At 39.9% G+C, this 14802-nt stretch overlaps 1 protein-coding gene across 1 annotated transcript in view; it reads left to right on the top strand.

Moving 5' to 3' along the window:
• The window catches only part of grm3 (glutamate receptor, metabotropic 3), a 33942-nt gene extending 22005 nt beyond the window's left edge, over nucleotides 1–11937 (top strand). Inside the window, exons 7-13 of the mRNA XM_088298061.1 lie at nucleotides 5402–5644; nucleotides 5746–5935; nucleotides 6722–7031; nucleotides 7112–7305; nucleotides 8284–8416; nucleotides 8932–9112; nucleotides 10077–11937. Coding sequence (XP_088154187.1) covers nucleotides 5402–5644; nucleotides 5746–5935; nucleotides 6722–7031; nucleotides 7112–7305; nucleotides 8284–8416; nucleotides 8932–9112; nucleotides 10077–10153 — 1328 coding nt within the window. The 3' untranslated portion in view covers nucleotides 10154–11937. The remainder of the gene's footprint in view (nucleotides 1–5401; nucleotides 5645–5745; nucleotides 5936–6721; nucleotides 7032–7111; nucleotides 7306–8283; nucleotides 8417–8931; nucleotides 9113–10076) is intronic.
• The last annotated feature ends 2865 nt before the right edge of the window (nucleotides 11938–14802 follow it).

The raw sequence follows: 14802 nt of genomic DNA, 5'->3' as shown, positions 1-14802 counted from the left end.
TCTCATGTATCTCAGCTACTTTCCTAACGCACCTTTCCGCCAATGCATCTCTCTGCCTTGTTTTAGTCTTCCCGCCCTTGTGTGCTGCCGCTGCTGTTCACCCCCCCCCCTATGCCTCACGCCCCCACACCCCCCGCCCCCCAGGGACTGACTCCGCAGGGAGAACAAATATAGCAACTGTGTGTATCTGTGTGTGCACATTTGTGACATATGAGTGCATCCCCCGGTTCAGATCTGGAAGTGTGTCCCTTTTATGCTCCGTGCACTGGCCACAGATGTACTAAGGTCATCAACTCTCTGGAGTAAATATAAAAAGAGGGTTTTGTCTATGAAATGTTGGCCATAGCAACTCAAGTGCATTGATTGTTCTTCATGTTTTCTGTGGAGCAGGTGTATGCTTACATATTGTATACCCATGCCCTGACTTGTAAGGAACACTATTTGGTAATTTAAGCCGGTGTGTGACTGACAACATGAATAATACAATTCAGTACAACTTTATTTGTATTGTGCATTTTGCCACAGCTGGAGCTGTAACAATGCGCCTTCCATATGGTGTCAATAAAATTTGCAGGAATTTAGAACACATTAATATTAATATTAATATTAATATTAATATTAATATCGATATTAATTACAATGCATTGTATGGATGTGAAATGAAAGCTGTATAAATAAATGTTAATAAATGTTTTCTTAAAGAATACATACAAATGTAATGAACTTAAAAGTTAAAGACAACTGAACTGGACACGTTAGGCACTGATTCTTTCACGTGCCATACTTAATCTCAGAATCACTTGCAAATTGCTGAGGTCCCCAACCACCAGGCTGCGGGCCACTTTGGGCCGGACCGCAGTGGGCTGCACAGATAAAAAAAAAATTAAAAAGTTACAGTATTTCTGGTTTATTTTTTATTAGAGGCTAAAAAATGTCTTAATTTGAAAAGTGACTTGCATCTCTCCGTTCCATCCATCTCGGATGGACTTGTGACGAGTGTTGCAACGGATCATCTTTGACCCGTGATCTGTACGGAAACTAGCGGCAATCAATCAATTATTTTATCATATGGCGATTTGACTGCAAATGCAATGAATCGTTCAATGGTACTCTCTCGTAACGTATTGTAATGTTGTCTATCCTCCCGCCTAATTACCATTTCACATTTGCATCATACAAAGAAAAGTCAAAGCGGCCACCTTAATCTCCTCACTTTTAAGATGACTTTTTCCAGCCACTAATTTCCTTTGTCGTCGTCTCTCGCTATCTCTTGTTCGCTCTCTCGCTGCCCTCCTTTAATACCCACAATCCCCCCCTGGGCAAGACTTAGCCTGACATGCTCGAGAACATAATTAATTACTCATTCTGAATGGAAAAGCTTCTTTTCACCACACCCCTAATCTGGAATAATAAGCACTTTCTCATTTTGGATATTTGCTGTAGGACATTGTGTGCCGCTTGCTCTCATGGTACTTTTTTTTTTTTTTTATGAGTGACAATTTCTTCATCCTACATTATCACTGTATGCTAAGATATCACAATCACACCTCTGACCTTCATTTTTTTTTTTTTTTAGCCTATTCCTTTATACCCAGTAGCTTTTCTTTTGAATAGAAGCGTGTCGTTCCCTTGTTACCTGCACGCTGGAGAGCGAATAAAAGCTCGGAAACACCTTTGAATTCTAACTAAGTGGGATGCTTTTAGACATTCTTTTGGTTGGTTTGTTTTAATGGTGGTAAGGGCCATCGCAAAATACAAAGTTATGCAGCTTTTTGTCGAGGAGCGGCGTGGAGAAGTTACGATTAACGCCATCTGCAAGCATGGTTAAGCAAAAAAAAAAAAAAAAAATGTATAAAATGGTTTGGTTTCGCCCAAAACTCTGGATTCGGACCAAAAAGCGGAGAAAATGTATTTTATTTTTTCTGAAGAATCAAGAATGTCAAACAGAAGAGTGACTTTGATGCCAAGTAAACATGGTGAGGCTGCATTTAGTCGTTATGCTGCACACAAATGGAATTAGATGCCAACATGAGTGAATTCAGCACCAAGTGTAAATGTTTTTAAATCCAGGTTAAAAACTTTTTTTCTCAAACCTCTGGGTTAGCCAGCACTTGTTGCTAATGCTAACAGCTAGCTGCTAGCCAGTAAAAGCCAAGCTAGCCAGCCCGTTTTTGCCACCATGAGGATCAAAAAGGCTATTGCATAGGCATCAATGACTCAATGTATTTGTTCAGCTTTATTTTGAAGTTAGCCGTTGCAGAAGGGGCGTGTTCTTTGAATATATTTGCAGCTTCCCTGACATGTCTGTCTGAACTGATGACGTCCAGACAGAAAAAAAAAAACACTTTCATTTGAGGACTTGTTTCACCTCAAGTTGCCAAAATGCTCCTAAACACGCGACTTACGTGATCCGTTTTGGGGTTCAACTTCTGCTATTATATTGATTGCGAATTAATCATATAACTTTTAAGTTATTTGCTGATTTTTACGATTCACGGCAGGGCTTGGTCGCTATACAAAGACGCGAAATCCCAGAGGGGGCCCAAATTTAACGCTACTGGACATGACATCAGCCTGCCATTTTGACGCCGGTTCAGGGTTAGCGCGAATATCAGCGCTTGGCGTTAGGCCGTCGCCCAAAGCACTGCCGGGCAGTGTGATGGCTGGTCACATTGAACGCAACTCAACATCTGTCAGCCTCGGAGGTTCTCGGTAGTCCTCTCACAAGCTGTGCAAAAAAAAAAAAAAGTCACTCAAGCAAGGTCCTTGGTGTTAGTTATGGCTAATGCTCCATAAAATGGGACCTCTCTTTAGTTTTTGTTTCTCACACACTAATTAGGCTTCAGCATGGGTTCTAATAAGGTGCCGTTATGATAATCAACGGCCAACTGTTGTGGTGGCGAGTATGGATGTCTAATAGGAGGCGGGCCCGGCTTGTCTTATTGCTTTAGTGTTATTAACAGACTTTATTATCTGCCAACTTGGCAGCTTAATGGATTCAGATCTCCTCCTCCTCGTCTGCAGATAATATCCGCGCTTATTTAAATCATTTTCATTTAACTGTCACCCCGACATTTAAACCCCCCCAAAAAAAAAAAAAAACAAACTCAGAAATAGACTTGACAAGGAGAATTTCCTGTGACGGAGACGTGAGGGTTATGTTGTCTCCGTGATTTATGGATTTCATAAAAGTCCCAACTCTCGCCACCGTTGGAGCAGCTTTTCGACACTAGCCGAGATTTCAATTTAAATGCCACTCACAGCCCGGTGCCAGCTAGCTTGCGCCGTCCAACACACACGCTTGAGCCAGCAGTCTGCCTAGACACAAACGACAACCGTCAGTGGCTGGAGAGGGACACAATATTAGAAACACCTCGCAAATTCTTTGAGGAAATATCTGCTCACTGGTTATGGAACATATTTGCAGCTACTGCTTTTATAATTCACTCATTTTTCCGAATCGAGTGCCACCTTTTTTTAGCTTCGTGTGCTAGCAGAAATTGAGTACAAATTTTATTACTCAAAATATATCAAAGCTAGCGTCTTGTGCCATCTATTGGAAAATAAATAAATAACTTTTCAGCAAATAATGGAGAATCAGTGATGGATTCTCGTGAAAGGTGCAAGGGCAAAGGTCATGTTCTGCTCTGTCCTGGCTGCTACCACGTCATTTTTGTTAAATCGGTGAGTTGACGACAGGGGTGTCAAACTCGGGCCAGCATTTAATTTTTTTTAAAAAATTATAAATGCTGATTTTTTTTTTTTTATTGAAAAATTGTATTAAAAATGGTTTTATTAATGCAATAAGATTTTTAGTTTTTAAAATTACTATTATCAATTTGTAAGTTTCTATCATCATAAAATATAAATATAAAATGGTATAGTAGTCATTTGGTATAGCCTTGGGCCAAATATAATTAGACTGCGGGCCAAATTTGGCCCATGGGCCGGAGTTTGACACCTATGCATTTTGGTGTCACAGCTGACATTACCTTGTTTCAGTCCCGCCCTCCTTTGGTCGTCCTTTTCCTGGTGGGCTTCTCCATTACCGTTCCTGCTTGCCGCCAATGTTCCAATCTAGCTGAATGTCCTCCGGGTCCACGCTAATCCTCTCCTAACAACTTGTGTACAAACCAATTTGGCGCTTTTCCTCGGCGTAGCGCCCTCACAGAGGAGCCCCCGAAGCCAATTCCATCAGCGAGTGGGCAGCAAGAGCGATGCCCAGGGATCTCGTGCTCTGCCTCCACGCCTCCATGATTTTACGGGCCCTTTGTTAACGACGCATTTCGGTATGAGGTGTTGTCAGATCTCATTGCGGAGCCGTGATATTTTTTTTTTTTGTGCCGATGTTGCCTCGGGGACAGATTGGAGGCCATTGATAGAGGCAGACATGGCCAAGCATAGCAGGCGTTTATAGCCTCTTTGCAAATACTTGATGAAAACGTCTCGCTGTGAGTTTTTCAGCCTCACAGACCACGGACACGACTTTATTATGGGGGCCCGAGTTGCACCGTCTGCAGAGTTATAAATAAGCTCCTTGACAACGGTTTCTCCGATTGACACGGAATTCATGCCTATCGGTTCTTGACACACGAAAAGGTTTTATGCTTAGAATTGAAACATTTTCCGGCAAATTCCAGGTTCTCCTTCAAGTGAAAGAATTCAGTCTGTAGTTTGTCCTGTAAAATTGGAAAAATTCACCTCAGACATTTGGTGGACCGATATTTTCGCTTTAAAAAATGAGTCTTTCTGGACTTTCTGTTACATAAATTGACAACCTGGTTTTATAAAAAAATATATAATAATAATTAAATACATCTTTCAAGACTTGAAATATGAAATAAAGGGAGTATTTTTTGCCAGGGCATATTTAACTGTTAATACGTTGTAATAAACTGTTAATAAATGTTGTAACGGCAAAATGTAACATGTATAATGTACGTTGTTTATAAATATCCTCCAATCACATAGTCTTGTGTGTCTTTCTCTTTAAGATTGAATAGGCTCCAATCCACGATTTTTTTTGGGTGGGGGGGATTTAAGCAACTGGATGTGTTTTTGAAGCTAGCTAACCTTTAGCCACCAACAGCACAGTGTGAACAACGAACCTTCATATTTTCTTTAGCAGACACAAACTCAAAATATCGACTGGATTTCCAATCTTGATGTCCTCTCTTTCTTCTGTTGTTGTGATGTGACTGCATGAGCGATACGCGATAAATTTATAGGACATAGATAGGAATGCTCAATTTCGAAGTCCCCGAATCCCTCACTTCACGCTGTAAACACTGTAGTTTCCCTTTCTCATGGGCTGTACTCATGTAAAGGTGTGTGTCTTTAGGCCGGAATATGGGGTGATTTTTTTTTTATTTGTCCACTCATCGTTTCATTTCGTCTCCAGCCCCGTTCTCCCCCGCCGGCAGCGAGACGGTCGTCAAGTTTGACTCCCAGGGCGACGGCGTGGGCCGCTACAACATTTTCAGCTACCAGCACTCGGGCGAGCGCTACGCTTACGTGCCGGTCGGAGAATGGGCCGAGAGTCTGAGTCTTAACGGCGGTCTGATTCAGTGGCCCAGAGAGGCGGCGCCCACCTCGCAGTGCAGCGACCCTTGCGAGCGCAACGAGATGAAGAAGATGCAGGCAGGTGAGAGAGCCGTTACTTGCATTTTCACCGCACTTGATCGGTTCGAGCAGATCAAATCCTATCGCCATTTATTTTTATTTTTCTCTCGGTGTGCGTCCCAGGCGAGTACTGCTGCTGGATCTGCACCGCATGCGAGCCTCATGAATATCTGGCGGACGAGTTCACATGCTCGCCCTGCGCTCCGGGTCAGTGGCCCACCGATGACCTGGCGTCATGCTACGAGCTCCCCGAGGATTACATCATGTGGGAAGACGCGTGGGCCATCGGGCCCATTACCATCGCCTGTGTTGGGTGAGTGATGACGGCTGCGATGCATCACGTCTGTCCAAGCAGATTGAACATCCAGAAAATTATTATGCTGCTCACTTGGTTATGATGGAGGCACGCTCTTCAATTCAGGGCTGATACCGATACCGATACCAATACCGATACGATACCAATGCCGATACTGATACCGATACCAATTATTCGTAGTTATGTGGGCCGGAAACCGATATTTGAAGCCGATATTCATTTGTTGAAAAAAAAGGGTTAAGATGGTGTCAACATTTTGGAAAAATAAAAACTCCAAAATTTAATTTAAATGCCTTTAAGCAAATGTTTATTTACAACATGTTTTTTAGATCTTAGAAAATAGAAAACTTAATTTTAAAAACCAAACAAAAAGTGCACGGAGCTCCCAGGCTCAGCTGCATGTCTGATAATTCAATGAAAACAAACATCTCTTTAAAGTTTACTATGGCAAATAGTTTTCTATTAGTTGTGAGTTGTAGTAAAGTGACTTTTATTAAAATTTCGGCAGTCTGTTTCCTTTCCTCCCTATGTGTGACTCAAAGTGAAAAAGCAAACAGGCAGCTTACTGCTGATTGGCTACTACAATGAACCAATCAGACAATCTGCTTCTGCAGGCAGGGTTACGAGCCCACCAGAGATAGAGCTCTGCAGCGAGCCAACATAAACCAGCGTTTAATTTATCGGCCTGTATGTGTAACTTGTCGGGAAAAAAAAGTGTACATTCCTGATTCTTTGCATCCACAAACGCTAACTGATACACATGCATAATTTGCTAAATCTTAGCTTCATGTGCACGGGCCTGGTGCTGTGGGTGTTGGTCCGCCACAACGACACGCCACTGGTGAAGGCGTCGGGCCGCGAGCTGTGCTACATCCTCCTCCTGGGCGTCTTCATGTCGTACGCCATGACCTTCCTTTTCCTGGCCAAGCCGTCGCCGGCCATCTGCGCCCTGCGCCGCCTCGGCCTGGGCACATCCTTCGCCGTCTGCTACTCGGCGCTGCTCACCAAGACCAACCGCATCGCCCGGATCTTCGGCGGCGTCAAGGACGGAGCGGGCGCTGCCAGGCCGCGCTTCATCAGCCCGTCTTCTCAGGTCAGCAGAGGCCAAAATGATCAACTTTGGGGACGCGGTTCATTGAGATCCTCACCCAGGCTTTTCCTTTTGCGTCGCAGGTCTTCATTTGCTTGAGCCTGATTTCAGTGCAGTTGGTGATGGTGTCCGTGTGGCTGCTGCTGGAAGTTCCCGGCACGCGGCGCTTCACGCTGCCTGAGCGCCGGCAGACGGTCATCCTCAAGTGCAACGTGCGTGACGCCAGCATGCTGCTGTCGCTCAGCTACGACGTACTCCTGGTCATCCTGTGTACTGTGTAAGTGTCCTTCCCTCATGTTTGTTGGCTATTTTCTTTAGACAGTAATAGAAGAAGTACTGGCGTTGAATGTTTTTAGGTAGAATTTCAGACATAATTGAAAAGTAGAAGTACTGATTAGTTTCACATATTTAAGTAAATATGTGCATGAATAGAAATCAGACATTAAAAAAAAAAAATAATCAAAACATCACATTAATTTTTTTTCAACTAGTAGTTTTTGGGAAGCTCGTAACACAATAATAATGATAATGATAATAATAATAATAATAATAATAATTATAAAAATACTACTACTAATAATAATTATAAAAATACTACTACTAATAATAATAATAATAAAAATAATAAAAATACTACTACTAATAATACTAATAATAATAAATTACTTGAAAAACATCTTGGAAGTAAAGTAAAATAAATTTTAATTGAAAGACCGTTCTAATAGCTTTCTTTGATCCTCGTATACAATCTAAATGGAGTCATCTTTGTAGGCATTTTTCTTAAAATCAATTCTGCAAACTGATACAGTACATATAGTTCTGCCAGATATGCAAATTAATGTTTGAAGTAAATAAAACTGAGTTAACTGTGTTCTAATATTTAATCACGTGAATATTTTTAAAAATTAAACTTGAGTTTTTGCTTTAATTTGGGCAGTCCTAAAAAAAGTCAAGGTTTTTACTCAGTGTAATTGTGACTTTTGCTTTTGACTGAGTTGGAAAAATTTGTCACACTCTACTTTAGTAAAATTAGAAATACTTGAAAAATAAAGTGTTAAAAAAAAGGCCTCAGTAAAAATGGAAATATAGACAAATGGACAAAATGAACATGTAGGAAGTCATCAGAAAAATAAATATTCAAGTAAAGTGCACACACCTGAAAAAAATGTACTTAAGAAGAGTAAATAAAGTGTTTACTCTTGGTTACTTTCCACCACTGGTTTCTAAATTTCAAACATGATTGTCTCCCATGTAGCTACGCCTTCAAGACCAGGAAGTGCCCCGAGAATTTCAACGAGGCAAAGTTTATTGGTTTCACCATGTACACCACCTGCATCATCTGGCTGGCCTTTCTGCCCATCTTCTATGTCACGTCCAGTGATTACAGAGTACTTACCGCCTTTCACGAGACACAAACATATCAATCATTTCAGAACCGATATTAAAACTGTTCTAAAAATCAACATCACGGACATCTTTCTGAGAAAGAAAAAATATGGAATCCGCACTGTAATGCCACAGTCACCGATGCACTTTCAGAAGTTTATTGAACGAGATAGACAAAAATCATTCGCCTAATAGCAATGGTGCCGCATTGGGCTGAACGGTTTTCGGAAAAAATTGTATTGCGATTTTTTTTTGACTGATATTGCGATTTCAATTTGATTAGCGATTTTCTTCTGTGACATTTCAAAACCCTTCAGCCCTTTTGCCGCAGAAATTTTTGAACATTTTTGAAAAATGAGGATAAAAAACAACTAACTTACCTGTAAGAGTTTGAGAAAAGAAAATCAACAAAGCAACAACTCATTACTGGATAAAGTTATTATTTGGGTCAGGGGGAAGTTAAGGTCGCACTGTGCTGTTCAAGGTTTTCCTGACACTATGACGTGTGTGCTTTCAGGTGCAAACGACCACCATGTGCATCTCGGTGAGCCTGAGCGGCTTCGTGGTTTTGGGCTGCATGTTTGCCCCAAAGGTTCACATCATCATGTTCCAGCCCCAGAAGAACGTCACCAGTCACAGGCTCAACCTCAACCGCTTCAGCGTCAGCGGGGCGGCCGCCGCCTCCTACGCCTCTCACGGTACGGTGTCAAACTCCAGGCCAGTGGGCCGTTAGCGGCCCGCTGCCTCCTTTTTTTGTGGCCCTCTAAAGCAAATGAAATGTTTCTAATTTGTGTTTCTCAATAAATGGGTTGTTCCTTTTATTTTGGCAGAAAATCTGGAATGAAATCTTTCTTCACTTTATACAAATATACAATCTTTTGTTTTCAAGAAATTCCTTCTTAACCAAGTTTGAACAAGTTCTATTTAAAACAAGAGTATATAACTTTTTAAAGCAAATAAAAAAAATAAATAAAAAGTCCTTTACACCCAAGCCATTAATAGAGGAGGTGACACATTAGTCACGTAGCGGAAACCATTTTATTTCTTATTTCTTAATCTCATTTACAAAGTAATTGGCGGTGTCCGGCTCCTAGTCTCCTGTTTGTAAAAAAACAAAAAATTAACTTCGCAGAGAAGAATCCAAGAGTAATTTCTTTGTAAATGCCAATAATTATTCAAATGAAAATACAGCTGGCTAACACGCTAGGGTCTAGAGTTAGTGTTGATGTCTAAGGTTAGTGTTAAATTTGGTTTTAGGGTTAAGGTTAGGGTTCGAGTTAGGGTTTGGGTTGTGGTGGGCGTGGGCGTGGAGGGGCAAAAGTTTCATCCTGAAGCTTTGTGTAGCATAATTTTTCACATCGAATTTGCTGTTGACAGTTTTTACCAAGAGTGTCAAATTCATTTTCATCACCTGACAGAATAATCAGTCAGGTGAAAAAAAAATGGATATATGGAAGGGTGAAAATATTAGGGACGGCTAAAAGAGCTTTAAATCAATATAAAGTTGTATTTTTCAACTTTCCTGCATTGTTTGCCATCTTAACTAATTTATTACCACCAATCAAGCCATACATGATAATTTGGCCGCGATCCCTTTCAAGACTTTTTGTCGGTAAATTGCAAATGTCTTTTTTCTGAAACGCGGTTTTACTTTGTTTTCAGCTTCCGTCAGCGCCCACTACGTCCCGACTGTGTGCAACGGCCGAGAGATCGTCGACTCAACCACTTCGTCTCTGTGACCGCGCACCGCGCGCCAACTCCAAACGCCCTGAGACTGTTAGCCCCGCCCACTTTGGCCCTACGAGCCAATGAGGTTTCATTGGCCGATCAAATGTTGCAGCGTCCCTCCTGTCCGGTCCGAGCAGTGTAGAAAGTGTGTAACTATAATTAAATTATTTTCTAAAAGGCTTGTAAATACATGGAATGGACATTGATGTAAGTAGACTACAAAAAAAAAAAAAACATTTTTAGGAGGATCTTTTGGACCCTTTTGTTTTTTGATAGCTTTGTTATTATGATGTAAATAGGATCATGATGGAAGCGGATTCTTTCAATTCCCCACTGACTTTTTATTATTGTTATGATGATTATTCTCATGGTCTTTTTGTAGGTTCTCGTTGTAATAATAATAATACTCCAATGTATGCATTTCTAGTGTGTACCTTTTTGTGTAGTACGGCCCATTGTTGAAAGAGCACAATGTGTGGGACGGTATTTGGACAAGACTGAATGTGAGCGCAATGGACAACATGTACAAAAAAAAAAAATGAAAAAAAACGACATTAGATGTACATTTTCATGGATTATATTGCTTTTGATACTTTTCTTTTTATATAAAAAGAAATAGTCTAATCATAGAATCCCTTTATTGAAATGGCCATAGTTACACATGTGTGTTCACCCAAGCAAAAGGAGAAAGAGCGTGACAGAAAAAATTGTAAAATTATGAAATTAAAATTATAAAAAAAATCTGAAACATTTGGACTGGATTTTAGAATTGGGCCGTAAAACTAACAAACATGCTGTTTCAGGGCGAGGGGGGGTACACCCTTGACTGGTTGCCAGCCAATCACAGACAAAGTAAAAAAAAAAATCATTTTGAACTGGAGCGATTGACAATATGGCAAAAAAAAAAAAAAGTGGAAATATGAGGATTCAGCGACAAATAAGCAGCAAATTACAAAAAGTCTTAATCATCGAAAGACAATCAAACCTAAATGTCATGATAAGGAAAAAAAGTGGTGAGATTATGAGAATTTTTTAACCAATAAAGCGGAAATACTGTGAGAATAAAGCCAAATTGTTACAATTTTAAAATGTGACGTTATGATAATGAAGTCAAAATACAGCTGCAGATGTTCAAGTTCAAATATTAGAAGAAAAAACTCTTAATTTAATAAATAAATAAAAAAAAATCATCAGATTCTCCCATAAAATCAAATTATTTAAATAAATGAAAAACGGAAATAAAGAAAATAAGTAATATTACAGGATGTCAAATCCTTTATGTTACAGTCATGTCATATTAAGAGAGAAAAGAAGAAAACGAAATCTGTGACAGTGTGAGAATAAAAAATTATTTATTTTTTTTTTAAAAATCCTCACGATAAATACTTCATGTTACAAAAATAAAAATGTGACACGAGAATAAAAAATAAATACATTTTTAAAAATATTACAAAAATAAAGCTGTGATAATAGGAGAATAAAAGTTAAAAATCTTGATTCTAAATTGGAAATTGTGCTTGGATGAACACGCGTTGGAGGAGACACAGACGAGCGCTAGCTGCTTCTTCTTCTGATTTGTCTTCTTGTGCGTCTGTGATGTTTTCAATCTGGCAATGTGCCTTAATGATGTATGTGTGATAGAGCTCGGGTGGAGATTGTCAAAGGTCACTTTTTAAACATTTCAAAACAAAAAAAACAAAAAAAGTGATCCACACTATGCCAGTTTACTATTTTCCCTCTTCCTTGTCCATCTTGCAAATAAAAGCACACCAAGTGTTGACGTGTTTATGATCCATGTTGCGTTGAAATTATTGAAGTGTGCGGTGTAGTAGCGTGTGTTAAATGGGCACTGGATGGAGCAGCTGGGCGACAGAGGAGTGACACCGCACAACAGAACCGTAACGGAAATACAACACAAATGCAAAACAATACAAATACAACATGAGCAACGCATATAACACCTGACAAAAAAAAAATCGCAACCAAACACAACAAAAATGAAACACAACACACCTCAACAAAGGCAAAAATAAAACACGCCAAATAAAACATAACACAAACAAGATCAAACTGAAACGTAACATAATTACAGCACAACATAAATAAATCAAACTTGACAAAACAAAAACACAACATAGGTATGAGGCAATATCCAAAAACAAGACAAACAAAACAACAGAAATGCAAAAACAAACAGAACAGAACTCTGCCTGCTTAAATCATGTAAACTGGTTATTCCGAATGACTCGGGAATCAGAATCTTGACCTTTACCCGCGTGTTAACGTAGTTTGTGTTACCGCTTTTCGAAAAAATTGGATCATGTCATCGCAATCAGGTGAGGAGATGAGGCCTGGTGACAATGACTCAATTGGATGGCACTAAACCAGGGGCGGGCAAACTTTATGATTGGCGGGCCACAATGAGTTCTAAAATTTGACAAAGGGGTCGGACCAGGAGCAGATGGATGGAGTGTTTTGGTAACCTCATCTCATCGGAGAAAAAAAATACATTTAATTTTAAGTGGAAGTGAACAAAAGCATTACAACAATATATGTAAATTTGGAAAAACCACAGTATTTAGAAAATAAAACATCAACAAGGTTTAATCATTTCATTTCTTCCAAGTTCGGCAGGCCCGATTCAAACATTTAACGGGCCGCATGTGGCCCCCGGGCCTTAGTTTGCCCACACCTGTGCTATAGCCGCGCTGTTTGACGGCGCACAGTCCAGCTGCCATTAGCTAGCAAGCTAGCTAATCGGCTATTTTCTTGCTAAATTGCTCCAACATAAACCAACCTTGACAAACTAAATCGTGTGATTTTTTCTGGACAAATATTTACGGCAGTATTTGTAATTTGGTCACTTGCCACCATTTGCGCTGAATGATACATTTGAAGAATTTTTATGGCTGCCAAAAAATGCCAAGACTAGGTGACCTACATCTTGTGTATGCGTGCACATGAAATTGTGTATTTCTTTGTGTATATCCAGGGGTAGGTGTGTGTGTGTGTGTGTGTGTGTGTGTGTGTGTACGTGCGGATGTCAGCACGTCTTTATGTGAGTGTATGGGTATGCATTGTGATTGTGTGTGCGCGCAACATGGTGCTGCCTGTGCTGCCAGATTATGGAAAGCACTCCCACAAGTCATGGCTCTTCTGTGCAAGCTCAAAGCATCTCACACACACACGCACACACACACACACACACACACAGGCTTTGTTAGTGCAAGGCTCAGGAATTTCGACAAAGATGCACCCTGCATGGATGGCGATGTTGCTATGGACGACCGCATCCGGCATGTCTGTTTGGAGAAGACGGAAGAAAAGGGGGGTTGGGAGGGCTGCAGGAGGATCTTTTGGTCTCGCCCGATGACTGGTTGATGAGATTTTGGCTCCTAACGGGACACTTAACCCCTGTTATGCACTCACTGAGTGGGCCAAATGGTCTCACACTCTTCCCGTGACCCCAGCCTGCTTCTCGGTCCCCGAGATGAGTGAGAAAGGGACTTGGGTGTCATTGGGGATGCTGGGAGAGTTTGTTTTTTTAAGACACAATTAGGAATGGCTGGGAGAATGTGAATACTGGGGGGGAAAGGGGTGGCTGAAATAAAATGTAAAAAAAATTGTACTGGTTAAAATTTTTTTTTATTTTTTTTAATTAGATTCAAAGCATGAGTCTTTTAAATGAATAAAATCCAAATATTCTAATAATTGTAATAAAGTTGAAATATGAGTAAAAAAATAAATAAAATTAAAAGTATAACCAAGTATCTGGAATAAAGTCCAAACAATACAAGTTTCTTAAAAAAAAAAGAAAAATAATATCACAAGAATCAAATCATATTAAGATGTTATATAGATATTTACAATTATTTAAAGTGTGCATAAAATGTTTGGAACATATAGTATATAAAATGTAAAACATTTCAAAGATTTTTTTTTGGAAAAGTAATCATATTTTGGGGATATACTCCAATTATTATATGGATAATGTCAAAATGTTTTTTTGTTAGTTAGTTTTTAATATTAATATAAATTTATAATACATTTTATTTAGGATAATGTGGTGGTATAATATTGAAAGTTGCCAGAAACATATCAGTAAGTACCAATATGTGAAAATTCTTTAACAGTATTTTAGAGTATGTAGTTACATTACATTAAAAATGCTGTAAAATATTAAATTAAATCGAGCTTTCTGTATCTTGGATTGATCCAATCCAATTTGTATTAAATCAGCTTTTTTGGCGGGTGGTCCGTTTTTTTTAAATGTCATCACTGCTTTCAAGACCAACACACAAATTGGTTTGAAAATATGCTGAATTCCTCCGGCGTAAACAGAAATGTGTGGCTTTTTTTTTTTTTTTTTTTAACTGAATCACCAAACCGTGACATCCTAAGAATAAATGTGTGTGCGCACACGCTGATCACCAACCCAAAAAAGTAGTTGAGTGTGTGAAGTGACTCTCAATCTCAGCTAAATTGTAGAAAAACTGCTGACTGGCGAGTGTGTGGATAGATGTCTCCTCAGCAACATTGGCAGCCCCTCACCAGCCCTTTACTCTCCCACACGCGCGCACACACACGCGCGCGCACACGCACACACACGCACAGGGGCTCGATTGAGAGTGCATGTCGGAAGATGCCAATGAGGCTGGCT

Source organism: Idiotropiscis lumnitzeri, chromosome 6, assembly GCF_059441095.1.
Source record: "Idiotropiscis lumnitzeri isolate Australia: NSW breed Sydney's pygmy pipehorse chromosome 6, RoL_Ilum_1.0, whole genome shotgun sequence".
Classification (NCBI taxonomy): Eukaryota; Metazoa; Chordata; class Actinopteri; order Syngnathiformes; family Syngnathidae; genus Idiotropiscis; species Idiotropiscis lumnitzeri.
This window is presented reverse-complemented; position numbering and strand designations above follow the sequence as displayed.